At 49.3% G+C, this 23,155-nt stretch overlaps 1 protein-coding gene across 2 annotated transcripts in view; it reads right to left on the reverse strand.

The window, feature by feature from the left end:
* LOC140454001 (RING finger protein 112-like) overlaps positions 1-23,155 on the reverse strand; it is a 50,827-nt gene that overhangs the window by 24,451 nt on the left and 3,221 nt on the right. The window contains exons 2-4 of one of the 2 annotated variants that reach the window (XM_072548922.1): positions 20,549-20,753; positions 13,390-13,527; positions 7,395-7,499 (exon numbers count right to left, since the gene is read on the reverse strand). In XM_072548922.1, coding sequence (XP_072405023.1) covers positions 7,395-7,499; positions 13,390-13,527; positions 20,549-20,749 — 444 coding nt within the window. In that variant the 5' untranslated portion in view covers positions 20,750-20,753. Of the gene's footprint in view, positions 1-7,394; positions 7,500-13,389; positions 13,528-15,525; positions 15,617-20,548; positions 20,754-23,155 lie in introns of those variants that run through there. The other variant, XM_072548923.1, reaches the window with a different exon arrangement.

A 23,155-nucleotide genomic window follows, 5' to 3' on the forward strand; every position in this document is an offset into this window, starting at 1 on the left:
CATTAACCACCACCCTCTGTCTTCTTTCAGCTAGTCAATTTCTGATCCAAACTGCTAAATCACCCTCAATCCCATGCCTCTTATTTTCTGTAATAGCCTATCGTGAGGAACCTTATCAAACGTTTTACTGAAATCCATATACACCCCATTAACCCCTTTACCTTCTCAAAGAACTCAATAAGATTTGTGAGGCGTGACCTACCCTCCAAAAAACCATGTTGACTATCCCTAATTGAATTCTTCCTTTCTAGATGATTATAAATCCTCTGTCTTATAATCCTTTCCAATACTTTACCTACAACCGAAGTAACACTCACAGGTTGATAATTTCCAGTGGGTTTTTTCTGCTCCCCTTCTTGAACAGGGGGAAAACATTTGATATCCCCCAATCTACTGGCACTCTTACTGTGGACAATGATGACCTAAAGATCCAAGTCAAAGGCTCTGCAATCTCCTCCTTGGCTTCCCAGAGAATCCAAGACTAAATCCTATCTGGCCCAGGGGACTTATCTATTTTCACACTTTCCAGAATTGCTAACACTTCCTCCTCTTGAACCTGAATTCCATTTCATCTAATAGTTTGTATCTCTGTATTCTCCTCAATAACATTGTCTTTTTTCAGGGTGAAAACTGATGAAAAATATTTATTTAGCACCTCTCGTATCTCCTCAGGCTCCTCATCACCTCCCACTACTGCCCTTCTCTGGTCATTCTTTTATTCCTGCTATACCCACAGAAAGCTTTAGGGTTTTCCTTGATCCTACCTGCCGATGACTTCTCATGTTCCCTCCTGGCTCTTCTTAGTTCTCTCTTTAGGTCTTTCCTGGCTAACTTGTAACTCTCGAGTGCCCTAACTGAACCTTCACATCTCATCTTTACATCGTTAAAAACCACACCAACACCAGTCCGACAGGTTTATTTGGAAGCGCACTAGCTTTCGGAGCGACGCTCCTTCATCAGGTGGTAGTGGAGGGCTCGATCGTAACATGGAATTTATCGCAAAAATTTACAGTGTGATGTAACTGACATTTTACATTGAAAAATTGATTGTCTGTTAAGCCTTTCATCTGTTAGAATACAGTGATCGTTTCACTTCTTTCACGTGTAAATCACAAAACCCTTTTTTTAAAAGTTGCATTCTCGGGTTAGCTGTTAACAATGGGGATAGGTAGACAATATGTTGAAGGTGTTAGCCCCCTGTGTTCCCTGTCTCTGCCATGGTGTTTAGATTGATTCTAATCTAAAAAGTGAGATAACAAGAGTTTTACATAAATTCATGCAGTTTTTGAGCTCATCTTTACATCAGCCTTCTTCTTCATCTTGACAAGAGATTCAACGTCTTTAGTAAACCACAGCTCCCTTCCTCCCTGGCTGACAGGTACATATTTTTCAAGAACATACAGTAGATGTTCCTTCCACATTTCATAGTGTCGTACAACTGCTCCGGTATACTGAACAAACCTAGATTGCTGGTAAGTCTTTAATTACTTAGAATGGAGATGCAGGTTTCGATTCATTAATATGTAATAATTCACAGAACTTCTGTCAAATCACATTCCCAAGATAACTTAAGGCTTCATAAAAAATTGGTGACATCTCAGCTCAGACAATACATTAAAGGTGTGAGGTTAGAGTCTGTCTGTATCCCAGCCTTGAGTCAGACTGGTTCTGTTTCTTATAAAATGCCATATGGACTGACTGCCTATAGATTGTGTGCTTTTTATAAAATATAAAATTACAAAAATACAAAATTATAACAACAATAAACTAACAACAACACTACTCTAAAAAACACAAAGCAAAACTATGCTCATATATAAAATAAAACAAAGTAAGAGTAACAACTAAATAAGTCAATAAGTAATACTACTCGGTGCAAAGAAACATAAGCTCCTGACCTTCGATAACATTAAATATTACACCTGCATTTGTTCAAAATCCTTCCTCTCAGGGCATCAAAGTTCACTAAACCAAACCATCATGGCGACACAAAAGCCATAATTAAAATGACCGACAAATCTGCGCCTAGGTAATTCAAATAAGGCTGCCATGTCTCATAAAAAGTTTCAGTTTTTTGGTGCACCATACTTGTGAGAAAGTCCAGGGGGACATGTTCCATGATTAGCTCAGACACTGAGCACATCAAAATGTTTTTCCTCGCACAAAAAGTGAGGATATTAAGACATTTTGTCCCATGTGTATCCGAGGAAGATACATTGGGCAGGGCCAGGAGAAGAGAGATCGGGTCCATCTTGACTTTGGCCCTCGATACTCTCCTTATTACTCCTGCCATAGCACTCCAGTACACTCCAGACGAGCTGGGGCCAGATGAACAATCTTTAACTGCATGGCATGGGTCCTAGTACAGACCGAAATCTTTCTCACATTCTCACAGATATCCTTCCATTCCTCAGAAGAGATCTCAGTTCCTAACTCTCTCTCCCAAACCTCACTTAGTCGCTCAGTATCCACCCCTCAACAGATGATAAAGAGTTATAAAAGTCAGTCAAAAGTGTAGTTTCCTTTTGGATAACATCTCTAATCTGGAAGGAAGAGAAAAGGTGTCTGCTAGATAATCCATATTTATAAATTATATGGTCAAAGGGCATCATTGTTTCACGCTCAAACAAATCACCCAAGCAGGAAACTCCCCGAGCTGCCCAGAGTTTAAGCCCTGGGTCATTTATTCCTGGCTGGAATCCTGGCATACCAACTGTAGGAGGAAGAAAATTAGTTTTAGACATATTGCCCTCACTCTGCCACAGTGCCCTCCATACTTTGACAGTATTAATAATTATTGGATTATGACAGCAACTGTCCTCATTTTACCTCAGAACAACAAAGGGGGACACTTTGCCTGGGAGTCCTCAATATTCAGCCATATTGACACCAAGTCAAGGTAAAATGGAGCCTAATTGACATCTTCCAATAGCCAGGAGGCCGACTGCCCCCAGCCCTGGGGCAGCTGCAATTTCACCAGTTTAGTAAAGGGTCTGCAATGGTGCCAAATAAAAGAGCTAAACCAACCATTAAGTCTCCAAAACGTTCGCCTGGGAAAGGTCAAAGGGAGCATCCACAAAGGTTAGAGCAAATGAGGAAGCACATTCATCTTAACAGAGCTGCTCGGTCTAACCAAGATGGCGGAAGGGCCTCCCACTTTTGGAAGTTTACTTGCCGAACTGGAAGAACATCAAGAAGCATTGGAAAGAACCGCCACAAGAGGATCACTGTCAAGGACCCTTCGTCACCTAGTAAAGGCTTCACCGAGACCAAACTGCTCCAGGCTATTAAAAAAAAACGCATGGCAAATCCACCCAGGCAAATGTCTTCGCTGCATTGAAAGAGATCACTGATCCCTGTACCGATCGCTGCTGACACACTTGGACCATATTAAGTAATCTCCTAACATTGTTGGAGAGCCCACGGCCCTTGAACCAGTCTGATCCTCTTCTTTAATGGAAGGTAACACCATTTCCAGACTTAGTGCGGAAGTCTTGGACAGAGATGGGCCTATAAGGAGCATGTTCCCCTGGGTCGTCCCTTAGATTCCCTACAGTGTGGAAACAGGCCCTTCGGCCCAGTAAGTCCCCATTGAACCTCCGAAGAGTAACCCACCCAGACCCGTTCCCTTACCCTTTATTTACTCCTGACTCATGCACCTAACACTATAGACAATTTCCCGACGGCCAACCCACCCTAACCTGTACATCCCTGGGCACTACGGGACAATTTCCCCACGGCCAACCCACCCTAACCTGCACATCCCTGGACACTACGGGACAATTTCCCCACGGCCAATCCACCCTAACCTGCACATCCCAGGGCACTACAGGACAATTTCCCCACGGCCAATAACCTGCACATCCCTGGGCACTACGGGACAATTTCCCATGGCCAATCCACCCTAACCTACACATCCCTGGGCACTACGGGACAATTTCCCCACGGCCAATCCACCCTAACCTGCACGTCCCTGGGCACTACGGGACAATTTCCCCACGGCCAATCCACCCTAACCTACACATCCCTGGGCACTATGGGACAATTTCCCCACGGCCAATCCACCCTAACCTACACATCCCTGGGCAGTACGGGACAATTTCCCCACCGCCAACCCACCCTAACCTGTACATCCCCGGGCACTACGGGACAATTTCCTCACGGCCAATCCACCCTAACCTACACATCCCTGGGCAGTACGGGACAATTTCCCCACCGCCAACCCACCCTAACCTGTACATCCCTGGGCACTACGGGACAATTTCCCCACAGCCAATCCACCCTAACCTACACATCCCTGGACACTACGGGACAATTTCCCCACGGCCAATCCACCCTAACCTGTACATTCCTGGGCACTACGGGACAATTTCCCCACGGCCAATCCACCCTAACCTGCACGTCCCTGGGCACTACGGGACAATTTCCCCACGGCCAATCCACCCTAACCTGTACATTCCTGGGCACTACGGGACAATTTCCCCACGGCCAATCCACCCTAACCTGTACATCCCTGGGCACTACGGGACAATTTCCCCACGGCCAATCCACCCTAACCTGCACATCTTTGGACTGTGGAAGGAAACCGGAGCACCCGGAGGAAACGCACGCAGACACAGGGAGAATGTGCAAACTCCACACAGACGGTCGCCCAAGGTAGGAATCGAACCTGAGTCCCTGGTGCTGTGAGGCAGTGGTGCTAACCACTGAGCCACCGTGCCACCCATAAATATTAGCCACTCTCATGAATGGCAGGAAGCAATCATGACTGTACGAGTAATTGTATATGTCCCGCATCAGCCCTGACAATATATTTATAAATTCTTTGCAGAGTTCCGTCGAGATGCCAGATATTTGCCCGCTCTATCGCCATGCTCAAACAGCCTTTGTTTCACAAAGGCAGCTTCCTTCCTCGCTGTCTGTGGAATTTAAGGCAGACTGAAGAGCTGAGACCCGCTACAACTTAACCACCAGCGGCCTATCAAAATATGCCGCCTTAGCTGCCCTCAGTCCTATTATAAGGCACCAGAGTGTCACACTGTCTGTTACAACACACCCCGAGTGTCACACTGACTGTTATAACACACCTCGAGTGTCACACTGTCTGTTATAACACACCCCGAGTGTCACACTGTCTGTTATAACACACCTCGAGTGTCACACTGTCTGTTATAACACACCCAGAGTGTCACACTGTCTGTTACAACACACCCCGAGTGTCACACTGACTGTTATAACACACCCCGAGTGTCACACTGTCTGTTACAACACACCCCGAGTGTCACACTGACTGTTATAACACACCCCGAGTGTCACACTGTCTGTTATAACACACCCCGAGTGTCACACTGACTGTTATAACACACCCCGAGTGTCACACTGACTGTTATAACACACCTCGAGTGTCACACTGTGTGTTATAACACACCCCGAGTGTCACACTGTCTGTTATAACACACCCCGAGTGTCACACTGTCTGTTATAACACACCCCGAGTGTCACACTGACTGTTACAACACACCCCGAGTGTCACACTGACTGTTATAACACACCCCGAGTGTCACACTGTCTGTTACAATACACCCCGAGTGTCTCACTGTCTGTTATTACACACCACGAGTGTCATACTGTCTGTTATAACACACCCCGAGTGTCACACTGACTGTTATAACACACCCCAAGTGTCACACTGTCTGTTAAAACACACCCCGATTGTAACACTGACTGTTATAACACACCCCGAGTGTCACACTGTCTGTTAAAACACACCCCGATTGTAACACTGACTGTTATTACACACCCTGAGTGTCACACTGTCTGTTATAATACACCCCGCGTGTCACACTGTCTGTTAAAACACACCCCGATTGTAACACTGACTGTTATAACACACCCCGAGTGTCACACTGTCTGTTATAACACACCCCGAGTGTCACACTGTCTGTTATAACACACCCCGAGTGTCACACTGTCTGTTATAATACACCCCGCGTGTCACACTGTCTGTTAAAACACACCCCGATTGTAACACTGACTGTTATAACACACCCCGAGTGTCACACTGTCTGTTATAACACACCCCGAGTGTCACACTGACTGTTATAAAACACCCCGCGTGTCACACTGTCTGTTAAAACACACCCCGATTGTAACACTGTCTGTTACAACACACCCCGAGTGTCACACTGACTGTTATAACACACTCCGAGTGCCACACTGTCTGTTATAACACACCCCGAGTGTCACACTGTCTGTTATAACACACTCCGAGTGCCACACTGTCTGTTATAACACACCCCGAGTGTCACACTGTCTGTTATAACACACTCCGAGTGTCACACTGAGTGTTACAACACACCCCGAGTGTCACACTGACTGTTATTACACACCACGAGTGTCACACTGTCTGTTATAACACACCCCGAGTGTCACACTGTCTGTTATAACACACTCCGAGTGCCACACTGTCTATTATAACACACCCCGAGTGTCACACTGTCTGTTATAACACACCCCGAGTGTCACACTGTCTGTTATAACACAGCCCCAGTGTCACACTGTCTGTTATAACACACCCCGAGTGTCACACTGTCTGTTATAACACACCCCGGGTGCCACACTGTCTGTTATAACACACCCCGAGTGCCACACTGTCTGTAATAACACACCCCGGGTGTTACACTGTCTGTTCTAACACACCCGAGTGTCACACTGTCTGTTATAACACACCCCGAGTGTCACACTGTCTGTTATAACACACCCCGAGTGTCACACTGTCTGTTATAACACACCCCGAGTGCCACATTGTCTGTTATAACACACCCCGAGTGTCACACTGTCTGTTATAACACACCCCGAGTGCCACATTGCCTGTTATAACACACCCCGGGTGCCACACTGTCTGTTATAACACACCCCGGGTGCCACACTGTCTGTTATAACACACCCCGAGTGTCACACTGTCTGTTATAACACACCCCGGGTGTCACACTGTCTGTTATAACACAGCCCCAGTGTCACACTGTCTGTTATAACACACCCCGGGTGTCACACTGTCTGTTATAACACACCCCGGGTGTCACACTGACTGTTATAACACACCCAGTGTGTCACACTGTCTGTTATAACACACTCCGAGTGCCACACTGTCTGTTATAACACACCCCGAGTGTCACACTGACTGTTATAACACACCCCGAGTGTCACACTGTCTGTTATAACACACCCCGAGTGTCACACTGTCTGTTATAACACACCCCGAGTGCCACACTGTCTGTTATAACACACCCCGGGTGCCACACTGTCTGCTGTTATACATGAGTGGATCATGGTCGGCTGCCCCTCTCTGTGCCTACCTCTATCTGTTGGTTTTGGATGTACCACAGTTGACTTACCATGTATGAACTCAGCAACATACTGAGTGCTGACAGTTGAACACTTAGGCCTTTACTTCGTTCATGACCATCACAACCTTCTGTGTCCACCAGAAATACAGCCATCTGGAAAACAAGTGCAGCCCGGCTTGATACTGGTTCGCAGCATTGTATGGCTGATTCCACATCGTCACCTTTCTGTCTCAGTCAGGGAAAAGAGTCTCCCTTTCACCCATCCTTACATATACACGATAGAAAAGGGGAAACTCCTCTGAAACTTTCTTCAGAAAACCACTGCTTTATATTTTTAGAGAGAGTTCTGCAAATCAACGACACAGACAGGTTTTTATACATTGACGGAAATTCACAGGTTATTTCTATAAGTGGATTTCAGAGTGAGCATGTGTGAGGGAGGGAAGACCTGCTCAGGGCAGAATGTCAGAATTTTGTCAAGGCTCCTCTGAGATCATGCAGCTCCCTCAGCACTGACCCTCCCACACTGCGGGACTCCCTCAGACCTGACCCTCCCACAGTGCGGGGCTCCCTCAGCACTGACCCTCCCACAGTGCGGGGCTCCCTCAGACCTGACCCCACCACAGTGTGGGGCTCCCTCAGCACTGACCCTCCCACAGTGCGGCTCCCTCAGACCTGACCCAACCACAGTGTGGGGCTCCCTCAGCACTGACCCTCCCACAGTGTGGGGCTCCCTCAGCACTGACCCTCCCACAGTGCGGGGCTCCCTCAGCGCTGACCCCACCACAGTGTGGGGCTCCCTCAGCACTGACCCCACCACAGTGCGGGGCTCCCTCAGCACTGACCCTCCCACAGTGCGGGGCTCCCTCAGCACTGACCCTCCCACAGTGTGGGGCTCCCTCAGCGCTGACCCCACCACAGTGCGGGGCTCCCTCAGCACTGACCCTCCCACAGTGTGGGGCTCCCTCAGCACTGACCCTCCCACAGTGTGGGGCTCCCTCAGCACTGACCCTCCCACAGTTTGGGGCTCCCTCAGCACTGACCCTCCCACAGTGTGGGGCTCCGTCAGCACTGACCCTCCCACAGTGTGGGGCTCCCTCAGCACTGACCCTCCCACAGTTTGGGGCTCCCTCAACACTGACCCTCCCACAGTGTGGGGCTCCCTCAGCACTGACCCTCCCACAGTGCGGGGCTCCCTCTGCGCTGACCCTCCCACAGTGTGGGGCTCCCTCAGCACTGACCCTCCGACAGTGCGGCTCCCTAAGTGCTGACCCTCCCACAGTGTGGGGCTCCCTCAGCACTGACCCTCCCACAGTGCGGAGCTCCCTCAGCACTGACCCGCCCACAGTGCGGGGCTCCCTCAGCGCTGACCCTCCCACAGTGCGGGGCTTCCTCAGCACTGACCCTCCCACAGTGCGGGGCTCCCTCAGTGCTGACCCTCCCACAGTGCGGGGCTCCCTCAGCGCTGACCCTCCCTCAGTGCGGGGCTCCCTCAGTGCTGACCCTCCCTCAGTGCGGGGCTCCCTCAGCACTGACCCTCCCTCAGTGCGGGGCTCCCTCAGCGCTGACCCTCCCACAGTGTGGGGCTCCCTCAGCACTGACCCTCCCACAGTGTGGGGCTCCCTCAGCACTGACTCTCCAACAGGGCGGGGTTCCCTCAGCACTGACCCTCCCACAGTGTGGGGCTCCCTCTGCCCTGACCCTCCCACAGTGCGGGGCTCCCTCAGCACTGACCCTCCCACAGTGTGGGGCTCCCTCAGCGCTGACCCTCCCACAGTGCGGGACTCCCTCAGCAATGACCCTCCCACAGTGTGGGGCTCCCTCAGCACTGACCCTCCCACACTACGGGGCTCCCTCAGCGCTGACCCTCCCACACTACGGGGCTCCCTCGGTGCTGACCCTTACACAGTGCGGGGCTCCCTCAGCACTGACCCTCCCACACTACGGGGCTCCCTCAGCACTGACCCTCCCACACTATGGGACACCCTCTGTGCTGACCCTCCAACAGTGCGGGCTCCCTCGGCGCTGACCCTCTGACTGTGTAAAACTCCCTCAGCACTGACCCTCTGACTGTAAGGAGCTCCCTCAGCACTGACCCTCTGACTGTGTAAAACTCCCTCAGCACTGACCCTCTGACTGGGTAAAACTCCCTCGGCACTGACCCTCTGACTGGGTAAAACTCCCTCAGCACTGACCCTCTGACTGTGTAAAACTCCCTCGGCACTGACCCTCTGACTGTAAGGAGCTCCCTCAGCACTGACCCTCTGACTGTGTAATACTCCCTTGGCACTGACCCGCTGACTGTGTAAAACTCCCTCAGCACTGACCCTCTGACTGTGCAAAACTCCCTCAGCACTGACCCTCTGACTGTGCAAAACTCCCTCAGCACTGACCCTCTGACTGTAACGAACTCCCTCAGCACTGACCCTCTGACTGTGTAAAACTCCCTAGGCACTGACCCTCTGACTGTAAGGAGCTCCCTCAGCACTGACCCTCTGACTGTGTAAAACTCCCTCAGCACTGACCCTCTGACTGTGTAAAACTGCCTCAGCACTGACCCTCTGACTGTGTAAAACTCCCTCAGCACTGACCCTCTGACTGTGTAAAACTCCCTCAGCACTGACCCTCTGACTGTGTAAAACTCCCTCAGCACTGACCCTGTGACTGGGTAAAACTCCCACAGCACTGACCCTCTGACTGTGTAAAACTCCCTCAGCACTGACTCTCTGACTGTAAGGAGCTCCCTCAGCACCGACCCTCTGACTGTGTAAAACTCCCTCGGCACTGACCCTCTGACTCTGTAAAACTCCCTCGGCACTGACCCTCTGACTGTGTAAAACTCCCTCAGCACTGACCCTCTGACTGTGTAAAACCCCCTCGGCACTGACCCTCTGACTGGGTAAAACTCCCTCAGCACTGACCCTCTGATTGTAAGGAGCTTCCTCGGCACTGACCCTCTGACTGTGTAAAACTCCCTCAGCACTGACCCTCTGGCTGTGTAAAACCCCCTCGGCACTGACCCTCTGACTGTGCAAATCTCCCTCAGCACTGACCCTCTGACTGTGTAAAACTCCCTCAGCACTGACCCTCTGACTGTGTAAAACTGCCTCGGCACTGATCCTCTGACTGTAAGGAGCTCCCTCAGCACTGACCCTCTGACTGTGTAAAACTCCCTCAGCACTGACCCTCTGACTGTGTAAACCTGCCTCGGCACTGACCCTCTGACTGTAAGGAGCTCCCTCACCACTGACCCTCTGACTGTGTAAAACTCCCTCAGCACTGACCCTCTGACTGTGTAAAACTCTCTCGGCTCTGACCCTCTGACTGTGTAAAACTCCCTCAGCCCTGACCCTCTGACTGTAACGAACTCCCTCAGCACTGACCCTCTGACTGTGTAAAACTCCCTAGGCACTGACCCTCTGACTGTGTAAAACTCCCTCGGCGCTAACCCTCTGAATGTGTAAAACTCCCTCAGCACTGACCCTCTGACTGTGTAAAACTCTCTCAGCTCTGATCCTCTGACTGTGTAAAACTCCCTCAGCCCTGACCCTCTGACTGTAATGAACTCCCTCAGCACTGACCCTCTGACTGTGTAAAACTCCCTCGGCACTGACCCTCTGACTGTGTAAAACTCCCTCGGCGCTAACCCTCTGACTGTGTAAAACTCCCTCAGCACTGACCCTCTGACTGTGTAAAACTCCCTCAGCACTGACCCTCTGACTGTGTAAAACTCCCTCAGCACTGACCCTCTGACTGTGTAAAACTGCCTCGGCACTGACCCTCTGACTGTAAGGAGCTCCCTCAGCACTGACCCTCTGACTGTGTAAAACTGCCTTAGCACTGACCCTCTGACTGTGTAAAACTCCCTCAGCACTGACCCTCTGACTGTGTAAAACTCCCTCAGCACTGACCCTCTGACTGGGTAAATCTCCCTCAGCACTGACCCTCTGACTGTGTAAAACTCCCTCGGCACTGACCCTCTGACTGTGTAAAACTCCCTCAGCACTGACTCTCTGACTGTGTAAAACTCCCTCAGCACTGACCCTCTGACTGTAAGGAGCTCCCTCAGCACTGACCCTCTGACTGTGTAAATCTCCCTCAGCACTGACCCTCTGAATGTGTAAAACTCCCTCGGCACTGACCCTCTGACTGTGTAAAACTCCCTCGGCGCTGACCCTCTGACTGTGTAAAACTCCCTCAGCACTGACCCTCTGACTGTGTAAAACTCCCTCAGCACTGACCCTCTGACTGTAAGGAGCTCCCTCAGCACTGACCCTCTGACTGTGTAAAACTCCCTCAGCACTGACCCTGTGACTGGGTAAAACTCCCTCAGCACTGACCCTCTGACTGTGTAAAACTGCCTCGGCACTGACCCTCTGACTGTAAGGAGCTTCCTCGGCACTGACCCTCTGACTGTGTAAAACTCCCTCAGCACTGACCCTCTGACTGTGTAAAACCCCCTCGGCACTGACCCTCTGACTGTGCAAAACTCCCTCAGCACTGACCCTCTGACTGTGTAAAACTCCCTCAGCACTGACCCTCTGACTGTGTAAATCTCCCTCAGCACTGACCCTCTGACTGTGTAAAACTCCCTCGGCACTGACCCTCTGACTGTGTAAAACTCCCTCGGCGCTGACCCTCTGACTGTGTAAAACTCCCTCGGCGCTGACCCTCTGACTGTGTAAAACTCCCTCAGCACTGACCCTCTGACTGTAAGGAGCTCCCTCAGCACTGACCCTCTGACTGTGTAAAACTCCCTCAGCACTGACCCTCTGACTGTGTAAATCTCCCTCAGCACTGACCCTCTGAATGTGTAAAACTCCCTCGGCACTGACCCTCTGACTGTGTAAAACTCCCTCAGCACTGACCCTCTGAATGTGTAAAACTCCCTCAGCACTGACCTTCTGACTGTAAGGAGCTCCCTCAGCACTGACCCTCTGACTGTGTAAAACTCCCTCAGCACTGACCCTCTGACTGTGTAAAACTCCCTCAGCACTGACCCTCTGAATGTGTAAAACTCCCTCAGCACTGACCCTCTGACTGTGTAAAACTCCCTCAGCACTGACCCTCTGACTGTGTAAAACTCCCTCAGCACTGACCCTCTGACTGTAAGGAGCTCCCTCAGCACTGACCCTCTGACTGTGTAAATCTCCCTCAGCACTGACCCTCTGAATGTGTAAAACTCCCTCGGCACTGACCCTCTGACTGTGTAAAACTCCCTCAGCACTGACCCTCTGAATGTGTAAAACTCCTTCAGCACTGACACTCTGACTGTGAGGAGCTCCCTCAGCACTGACCCTCTGACTGTGTAAAACTCCCTCAGCACTGACCCTCTGACTGTGTAAAACTCCCTCAGCACTGACCCTCTGACTGTGTAAAACTCCCTCAGCACTGACCCTCTGACTGTGTAAAACTCCCTCAGCACTGACCCTCTGACTGTGTAAAACTCCCTCAGCACTGACCCTGTGACTGGGTAAAACTCCCTCAGCACTGACCCTCTGACTGTGTAAAACTCCCTCGGCACTGACCCTCTGACTGTAAGGAGCTTCCTCGGCACTGACCCTCTGACTGTGTAAAACTCCCTCAGCACTGACCCTCTGACTGTGTAAAACCCCCTCGGCACTGACCCTCTGACTGTGCAAAACTCCCTCAGCACTGACCCTCTGACTGTGTAAAACTCCCTCAGCACTGACCCTCTGACTGTAAGGAGCTCCCTCAGCACTGACCCTCTGACTGTGTAAAACTCCTTCAGCACTGACCCTCTGACTGTGTAAATCTCCCTCAGCACTGACCCTCTGACTGGGTAAAACTCCTTCAGCACTGACACTCTGACTGTGAGGAGCTCCCTCAGCACTGACCCTCTGACTGTGTAAAACCCCCTCAGCACTGACCCTCTGACTGTAAGGAGCTCCCTCAGCACTGACCCTTGAACTACAGTGAACATTTGAGCACATTGTAATGCCTGAGTTTCCTCTGTTTGGTAGATGTTACCCACTTCCATCCACTTGCTGTTAACACAGTGTGACAATATGCTCTCACCTACCTTACCACGCTCTGCGTCTATCAGGAACGGTTCACTCCAGATGAAAACACCTTTAGTTATGGTGTGTATTCCAGGCCTGTACTCGAATCCTTTCAGAACTTCATTCGATTTTCCCATCCACCCTTTGTCGTTGCATTCCTGAATGAGAATTCAATCGCAGTTTCAAAAAGTTTAATCTTCTGACCACCTCTTGCTGATGTGACAGCATTACTCGACAGACCAGAAAGCCAGAGTAAAGACAGACATCTGGAGAGAGTATCTTGGTGTTCGCAATGTGATTAATAGAGTCATCAAGATGGACAGCATGGAAATGGACCCTTCGGCCCAACCCGTCTGTGCTGACCCAGATATCCCAACCCAATCTAGTCCCACCTGCCAGCACCCGGCCCATATCCCTCCAAATCCTTCCTATTCATATACCCATCCAAATGCCTCTTAAATGTTGTCATTGTCCCAGCCTCCACCACATCCTCTGGCAGCTCATTCCATACACGTACCAGCCTCTGTGTGAAAAAGTTGCCCCTTAGGTCTCTTTTATATCTTTCCCCTCTCACCCTAAACTTCTGCCCCTCTAGTTCTGGACTCCCCCATCCCAGGGAAAAGACTTTGTCTATTTACCCTATCCATGCCCCTCATGATGTTATAAACCTCTATAAGGTCACCCCTCAGCCTCCGACGCTCCAGGGAAAACAGACCCAGCCTGTTCAGCCTCTCCCTGTATCTCAGACCCTCCAACCCTGGCAACCTCCTTGTAAATCTTTTCTGAACCCTTTTAAGTTTCCCAACATCTTTCCGATAGGAAGGAGACCAGAATTGCACACAATATTCCAACAGTGGCCCCTAACCAATGTCCCGTACAGCCGCAACATGACCTCCCAGCTCCTGTACTCAATACTCTGACCAATAAAGGAAAGCATACCAAACGCTGCCTTCACTATCCTATCGACCTGCGTCTCCACTTTCAAGGAGCTATGAACCTGCACTCCAAGGTCTCTTTGTTCAGCAACACTCCCCAGGACCTTCCCATTAAGTGTCTAAGTCCTGTTAAGATTTGCTTTCCCAAAATGCAGCACCTCGCATTTCTCTCCAACTCTCCAACATCTTGGGAGAGACACTGAGGAGGGACACATGCATTTTTGATCATCACAGTTACAACTGATGACCTAGGGTCAGGTTTTGGATCACACCATGGCAGCTGGAACAATTACCCATCTCCACAATCGGGGTCTGACACTTTATCATTAAGAACTATTTGAAAGAAACATCAGAGTCGCATTGAGTCTGCGCCTCCCCTCAATGAGATCATGGCTGATCTGAACATCCTCGTCTCTACTGTCCCCGTAACCTCTGATTCCCTTCCGGATTAAAAATCTGTCGCTCTCAGCCTTGAATGTATGGAATGACTGAGCCCTGTCTGTGGTGGACAACTCCCACAGATTTACCGTCTGGTTCTAGACCGTCTGACACAGGGGAAACGGTCTCTCCACATCTCCTTGATCAGTTTCCCTTTGCATCTTGGTAAAAGCAATGACTGCAGATGCTGGAAACCAGGTTCTGGATTAGCGTGGTGCCAGAAGAGCACAGCCGTTCAGGCAGCTTCCGAAGAGCAGGAAAATCGACGTTTCGGCCAAAAGCCCTTCATCAGGAGTACAGGCAGAGAGCCTGAAGGGTGGAGAGATAAGTGCATCTTGTCAGTTTTAATCAGATCATCTCTCATTCTTCCAAATTCCAACAAATACAGGCCCAACCTACTCAACATCTCTTCCATAAGACAGTTCCTCTATACCCAGGATCAACTGAGTGAAACTTCTCTGGCTTGTCTCTGTTCCCAGTCTACCTTTCCTCAGATAATGGGCCCCCAGATCTGTTCCAGCTGTAGTATGACTACAGCCTTGGAATAGATTTAGAAAAACCTCCCATCTTTTAAACGCCATTCCCTCGGGAACGGTGGCCCAATTTCTGTGTGCCTTCCCTGTTAACCTGTGAACGTAGGCGCTGGCTCTCTTTGTGGTTGGTGGATGCTGCTCAGGGACTGTGGGATTGTAAAGCTGAGAGTCTGTCTGGAGCCTGGAAATGTCTCCTCAGCGTTTGTCAGACGCCTTCAAGTTCACCCACCCACAGCCACACGCTCCTCACCTTCTGTTAAGGAAGCAAATGGCCGTTGGGAACCTGGAAAGAAAACTGATCTGGAAGGGAAGTGGCCTGTTAATCCTTTCAAACCTTTTCACCTCACTGGATCAGCGGTGGGAGTGGTGAGAGCAAGCACCGGGGGTTGCCAGGGTGGTCAATGAACCCTTTAAAAATGAACCTTGTAAATAGGCAGAGGGCATGCTGAATGGGAGCAGACACAGGGCTGATGGGTAAGTGAGGTCATGTACTTGGGGGGTTGATTTACCCGAAACTTAGGCAGTGTCTCCCACTCATCCTCCCCCTCTAACCAAAAAAAAAATGGTTCTGTCGCTAGTTTGGGAAGGTAAGTATTTTTCTCAATAGTCTTATTAGGAATTCAGAAGAGTGGGAATGGAGGTTAGGGCAGTTGAATGCATATGAGAGAGAGCTTGGGTATGAGAGAGGGTCTGCGTGAGTGTCTGGCTCTGGAGGAGTGTGTGTGCGTACATGCATGTGTGTGAGAGAGTGTATAGTGTGGTGTAGTCACCTGCAGTGTGACATGAACCCAAGGTCCCAGGTGAGGGCATCCCCATTGGTACCAACTGGTTCATGTCACACTACAGGTGACCCCACTACACACACACACACACACACACACACACATATACACCAAACATACACACACACACGTATACACACACACATACACACACACAGACACATACACACACTCACACACACACAGATACACACACACACACATATACACCAAACATACACACACACACGCACACACACACACGTATACACACACACATACACACACACAGACACATACACACACACACACACGTATACACACACACACACACACACACACGTATACACACACACACACACAGACACATACACACACACACACACACACACACACACACACGTATACACACACACATGCACACACACACACACACATATACACCAAACACACACAAACACACAGACACACACACACGTATACACACACACACACACTCACACACACACACACGTATACACACACACACACACACACAGACACACACACACACGTATACACACACACACACACAGACACATACACACACTCACACACACACAGATACACACACACACACATACACACACACACACATATACACCAAACATACACACACACACACACACACTTTCCTCCAGACCCTCTCTCATATGCTCACACGCACAGCCCTCACACTCACACCCCCACACGCACACACTCACTCAGTATTCCCTGCACACACACACACACAATAGACAATAGACAATAGGTGCAGGAGTAGGCCATTCTGCCCTTCGAGCCTGCACCACCATTCAATCACAGCCCTTGTGTGTCTGTGTGTGTGCAGGGAATACTGAGTGAGTGTGTGCGTGTGGGGGTGCGTGTGTGAGTGTGAGGGCAGTGCGTGTGAGCATATGAGAGAGGGTCTGGAGGAGAGTGTGTGTGTGTGTGTGTGTGTGTGTGTGTGTGTGTGTATGTGTGTATGTGTGTGTGTGTGTGTGCAGGGAATAGTGAATGAGTGTGTGTGTGTGGGGGTGCGTGTGTGAGTGTGAGGGCTGTGCGTGTGAGCATATGAGAGAGGGTCTGGAGGAGAGTGTTTGTGTGTGTGTGTGTGTGCAGGGAATAGTGAATGAGTGTGTGCATGTGGGGGTGCGTGTGTGAGTGTGAGGGCTGTGTGTGTGAGCATATGAGAGAGGGTCTGGAGGAAAGTGTGTATGTGTGTGTGTGTGTGTGCAGGGAATACTGAGTGAGTGTGTGCGTGTGGGGATGCGTGTGTGAGTGTGAGGGCTGTGCGTGTGAGCATATGAGAGAGGGCCTGGAGGAGAGAGTGTGTGTGTGTGTGTGTGTGTGTGAGTGTGTGTGGTGTGTGTGTGTGCAGGGAATACTGAGTGAGTGTGTGCGTGTGGGGGTGCGTGTGTGGATGTGAGTGTGAGGGCAGTGCGTGTGAGCATATGAGAGAGGGCCTGGAGGAGAGTGTGTGTGTGTGTGCGAGTGTGTGTGTGTGGTGTGTGTGTGTCTGTGTGTGTGCAGGGAATACTGAGCGAGTGTGTGCATGTTGGGGTGCGTGTGTGAGTGTGAGGGCTGTGCGTGTGAGCATATGAGAGAGGGCCTGGAGGAGAGTGTGTGTGTGTGTGTGTGGTGTGTGTGTGTGTGTGTGTGTGTGTGTGTGCAGGGAATACTGAGTGAGTGTGTGCGTGTGGGGGTGCGTGTGAGCATATGAGAGAGGGCCTGGAGGAGATGTGTGTGTGTATGTGTGGTGTGTCTGTGTGTGTGCAGGGAATCCTGAGCGAGTGTGTGCGTGTGTGGGTGTGAGTGTGAGTGTGAGGGCTGTGCGTGATAGCATATGAGAGAGGGTCTGGAGGAGAGTGTGTGTGGTGTGTCTGTGTGTGTGTATATGTGTGGTGTGGGGGTGTGTCTGTGTGTGTGCAGGGAATCCTGAGCGAGTATGTGCGTGTGTGGGTGTGAGTGTGAGTGTGAGGGCTGTGCGTGATAGCATATGAGAGAGGGTCTGGAGGAGAGTGTGTGTGTATGTGTGGTGTGTCTGTGTGTGTGTGTGTGTGTATGTGTGGTGTGTGTGTGTGTGTGTGTGTGTGTGGTGTGTGTGGTGTGTCTGTGTGTGTGCAGGGAATCCTGAGCGAGTGTGTGCGTGTGTGGGTGTGAGTGTGAGTGTGAGTGTGAGGGCTGTGCGTGATAGCATATGAGAGAGGGTCTGGAGGTGAGTGTGTGTGTGTGTGTGTAGCTAGTGTGCTTCCAATTAAACCTATTGGACTATAACCTGGTGTTGTGTAATTTTAAACTTTGTCCACCCCAGTCCAACACCGGCATCTCCAAGTCATGACAAACACAAATGTGTGAGGTGAATTTGTCCTTGCAGAATTCCATGATATTTTACTCAAAAGCTGCATAAACTCAGGTAAGCTCCTGTTCCTCCCACTTTAGAACTAGAACCAGCCTGACCTAACACTGGGACACAGACGGAGTTTAACTTCACACCTTCACTGCATTATCTGAGCTGAGATGACACCTGTTGTTAAAAGCCATCTTGAGAATGTAACATTTAAAATGTCCTGGGATTTACAGTTGTAGGAACCAAAACTAACATGGTCATTCTAAAAGATGAAAAACTCAAGCTAAATTTGTTTAATACTACATTCCATAACACTGCAAATCTGTTGCTATAAAGTCTGCGTTGTATGATTCTGAGCTAAAAGATGTGTTGCTGGAAAAGCGCAGCAGGTCAGGCAGCATCAAAGGAGCAGGAGAATCGACGTTTCGGGCATAAGCCCTTCTTCAGGAAGATTCCTTTGATGCTGCCTGACCTGCTGCGCTTTTCCAGCAACACATTTTTATGCTCTGATCTCCAGCATCTGCAGTCCTCACTTTCTCCTGGTTGTATGATTCTGCTCCACTATCACCTGATGAAGGAGCGTCGCTCCGAACGCTAGTGTGCTTCCAATTAAACCCGCTGGACTAAACCTGGTGTTGGTGTGAGTTTTAATTTTGCACACCCCAGTCCAACACCAGCATCTCCAAATCAAACTTGTGAATGGGATAGTAATGGTGTTTGATTGTCAATGCATTACCCTGGTCACAGTCATAACAATATTCACAATTTGATGGAAAAAGCCATCTGCTTTACAAATGTCCTTGAAGGAAGGAAAGTGCCATCCCCACATAGTCTGGGCTATGTGATTCCAGACCCACAGCAATCTGATTGATTCTTAACTGAACACTGAAATGCCCCAGCAAGTCACTCAGTTCGATATAAGTACACTATTATGGAATCTCAACAAACAAATGGACTATCTGGGATTGACAAAGATATCAGAAACACCAGTGGCAGAAACAGCCCCGTCAACTGTAGAGATTAGAATGAGGTCAGTCAGTTGGACCTCGTAGAATATGGGCTCCCTGAATGGGCCTGTTAACCTGGTCCAATCAGGGAGCCCTGGCTGACATAAGAGGATATATGTCAGGGATACTGAGTTGCTGAATGCCTGACTCAGTGAGAGGCAGTGCTATTGTCAAAGGCCATGCAGTTGTAAGTGGCGGATGATGGGGTTGGGTAGCCAACCTCTGAAGAGCTGTTTCATTGACCCACCAAAGGCATCATTAGTAATGTCTGGGGGTTAGTGCCCAAACTGGGAGAACTGTCTCACAGTCACCATCATCTCCGTTCCTCGATGTCCTGTCCCATCAGTGGGATACAGTCAGTCGGGAGGGGAATCTCATGGCTTCATGTTAGACACGCACAAGGAAACCTCCTGCTAATTACTACATACCATCCTCCTTCAGCTGATGAAACAGGAGGAAGCACTGAGGATGGCAAGGGTACTAATGAAGACTTCAATGTCCACCACCAACAGTGACTCATCAGCAGCATTAGTGTCCGAGCTGGTTGGGTCCTAAAGGACATAGCTGCTGGGCTGGTCCTGCGGCAGGTGGTGAGGGAACCAACAAGGGGCAAATACAAATCTGACCTCTGTAAAGACCATGACTTAATACTTTCGTCTTTGTTTGCATAATGGGCTGACATGAGAAAGAATTTATTTCAAAACAAGGAGTGCAGCATGTATTTAGAAAGCGAGTAAGCTGACACTCATTTGTAAGCGCTGTTTACACAGCTGCTGGCCCCAGCACAGCAGGAGAAGGTGTAGAGAAGCTGTAATCCAGAGCCTGGTGCAAATGAAGATTCAGCTGGCAACAAGTAACTGATTGGTCTGAGGACTGTGAATAGGACATGAGGAAGATTGAGATGAGGATTGATGACAGAAGGTGTGAGAGAGAAAGAGGTACGGTTTTGTGATTTAGAGAAAGAAATTGGGAAAATTGATGCAGAAAAATGGATATGAAAGTACAAGGATCAATTTCAAACTTAAATATATTACAAATATATATTGCTGTTATTTCTGCCTACTTTTGGAAAGATAAGTAATGAGCAGAGTTCACCAACCAGAGTGAGAGAGGAAGTGATGGTAGCTTGTTACTGACCTGATGACAGAGCCGACGAAGGAGATAGTTGAGTAGAAAGGATTTTCCTTTCCTCTCTTCCCCGATGATAGAAATCAGACACACTGGACCATCCTTCACATCCTCTCGTAAGAAACAGCGTTTAAAAGCTTCCTCATTAAGAAGCAACGCATCTTTCTCAACGTACGCGAGCTGCAGGGATTCACCTGAGACTGGGGACATCGTTCTGAAAGTGAACAGAGAACAAATAAGCAGCTGGACAACACACCCATTTAGACAAGACAGTCTACCTGACACACAGTGACACCTTGGTCCCAGAGAGGGGGGGGAAAGGACAGTCTACCTGACACACAGTGACACCTTGGTCCCAGAGAGGGGGGGAAAGGACAGTTGACCTGACACACAGTGACACCTTGGTCCCAGAGAGGGGGGGGGAAAGGACAGTCGACCTGACACACAGTGACACCTTGGTCCCAGAGAGGGGGGGGAGAGGACAGTCGACCTGACACACAGTGACACCTTGGTCCCAGAGAGGGGGGGAAAGGACAGTCGACCTGACACACAGTGACACCTTGGTCCCAGAGAGGGGGGGGAAAGGACAGTCGACCTGACGAACCGTGTCCCCCAGTTCCAGAGGGGGCTAAAGGTTAGTCTACCTGACGAACCATGTCCCCCAGTTCCAGAGGGGGAGAAAGGACAGTCGACCTGATGGTCTTTACCTTGTCAAGGTGTTATGTGTAAATTTGATGTCAGCTGTACTATGGGAAACCCTGATAAGCCTTGTCCTCATTTAAATAAGTCACGTAATCAAAGAGACAAAGGGGGAATGTTACCTTTAACCTATAATTTGCTTTTAGAAACCCATCATAAAATATTTGCAGGGGGATGAAGTACTTTGTTACTCTCCTACTTCACCGAGAGATTCTTTTATCCCTTTAATCCTGACAAATCCTAATATGGGGATGTGGAACAATACTAAAGTATTTCCAGGATGTGATACCTCTTTTAGTTATTACTTCTCCCCATCTGCTCCTTGTTTACGGACTTCCTCCAATAAATCTGCAATATCCTATCCAAATTGCTACAATGGTAACGGATGGGGGTGTGCTTCTGTCAGAGTGTCTAAAATTATTCCCTGTGCTAATGTATTAGTCGTCATTGCTTCTCTGAAGGACCTCGCATCTCGTGTGTATGCCTTAACGGAAAGGGTATCCCTATTACCGCTGGAATTGAAATTCTATATGGAGAAGGTAATGACACCCACCTTCATTATGATACCCCTAACGGCATAAATACTTTCCCGATTATTGGGTGAGAAGAGCCATTTTGGGATCTCGGCCATGTTTCTCATCAGGAAACTCACCTTATTCGATGAGACGATTTACACCCTCAACGCCCAGGCCCAAATTATATCATTGTGGACTATCCACATACTTTGGGAAGTCACAAAGATATCTTAGCCTGCTGGACACACATTCCTCATTCCTGAAGAAGGGCTTATGCCCGAAACGTCGATTCTCCTGCTCCTTGGATGCGGCCTGACCTGCTGCGCTTTTCCAGCAACATATTTTCACCTCTGATCTCCAGCATCTGCAGTCCTCACTTTCTCCTAGACACAAAGATAGGCCTACTTCCTACTGGAAAGTTCCTCCATTATCGATACTAAACCAGGATTTTTTTTCCAGTTATAATAAAGCATCTAACTACCTTGTCCTGAATGAAGCAAGTGCTCCTCGTGCTGTAGCTGTCAGAACACTCCTTCCTACTACTGTACCCTGTCCAATTGCCTGGCAACGAGATCGGAATTCCCCTCTTAAATGTTCAGATTCTCCTAATTTCTGTGCAGAATGGAAGAATCCAAAGGCCATATCAAGAAGGAGAAAGTGAGGACTGCAGATGCTGGAGATCAGAGCTTAAAAATGTGTTGCTGGAAAAGCGCAGCAGGTCAGGCAGCATCAAAGGAATCTTCCTGAAGAAGGGCTTATGCCCAAAACGTCGATTCTCCTGCTCCTTTGATGCTGCCTGACCTGCTGCGCTTTTCCAGCAATATATTTTTAAGCCATATCAAGAAGCAAAACTTGCTCATTGGCATATGCAGCTCTTAGTGTTCTTTCATTAGGAGGGTCTTCAGGAATTATTAGTCACCAAAACCGTAATTATTTGATTTGCGGCGCACAATTTTGGGAAATGAGAGCAGTGCTGCCTTGATAGAAACCGCTTTCAGAATTGTGCCTATTTGTCTGACAAAATCGCTATGCCCTTGATTACATACCTGCAAAGGAAGGTGGCGTTTGCGCTATAGTTAAAGAAAAATGCATTATGGGGGTCACTGATCTTATTGAAAACATTACTAGACATATTATTAAGATACACACTTTTGTCAGCCCAAGTGAATGAAGGTGTGGGATGGGGAGATTGGGCTTTTGATTCATGGTACAACTGGCTTATTTATATGGCTATAATGATGCTATTGTTTGGTCTTTTTATTGGTATTGCTTCCATTGACAATATTGGCTCCGCCCAGAAAATGCTCCTTCTCCACTTAAACAAGGACGAGGAAACCCCATTGCCTGCCCTTCGTTCCTCTTCGGAGGAAGAGGAAATACGGCTGAATTGTAGAATTAACTT

This window comes from Chiloscyllium punctatum, chromosome 28 (genome assembly GCF_047496795.1).
Source record: "Chiloscyllium punctatum isolate Juve2018m chromosome 28, sChiPun1.3, whole genome shotgun sequence".
Lineage (NCBI taxonomy): Eukaryota > Metazoa > Chordata > Chondrichthyes > Orectolobiformes > Hemiscylliidae > Chiloscyllium > Chiloscyllium punctatum.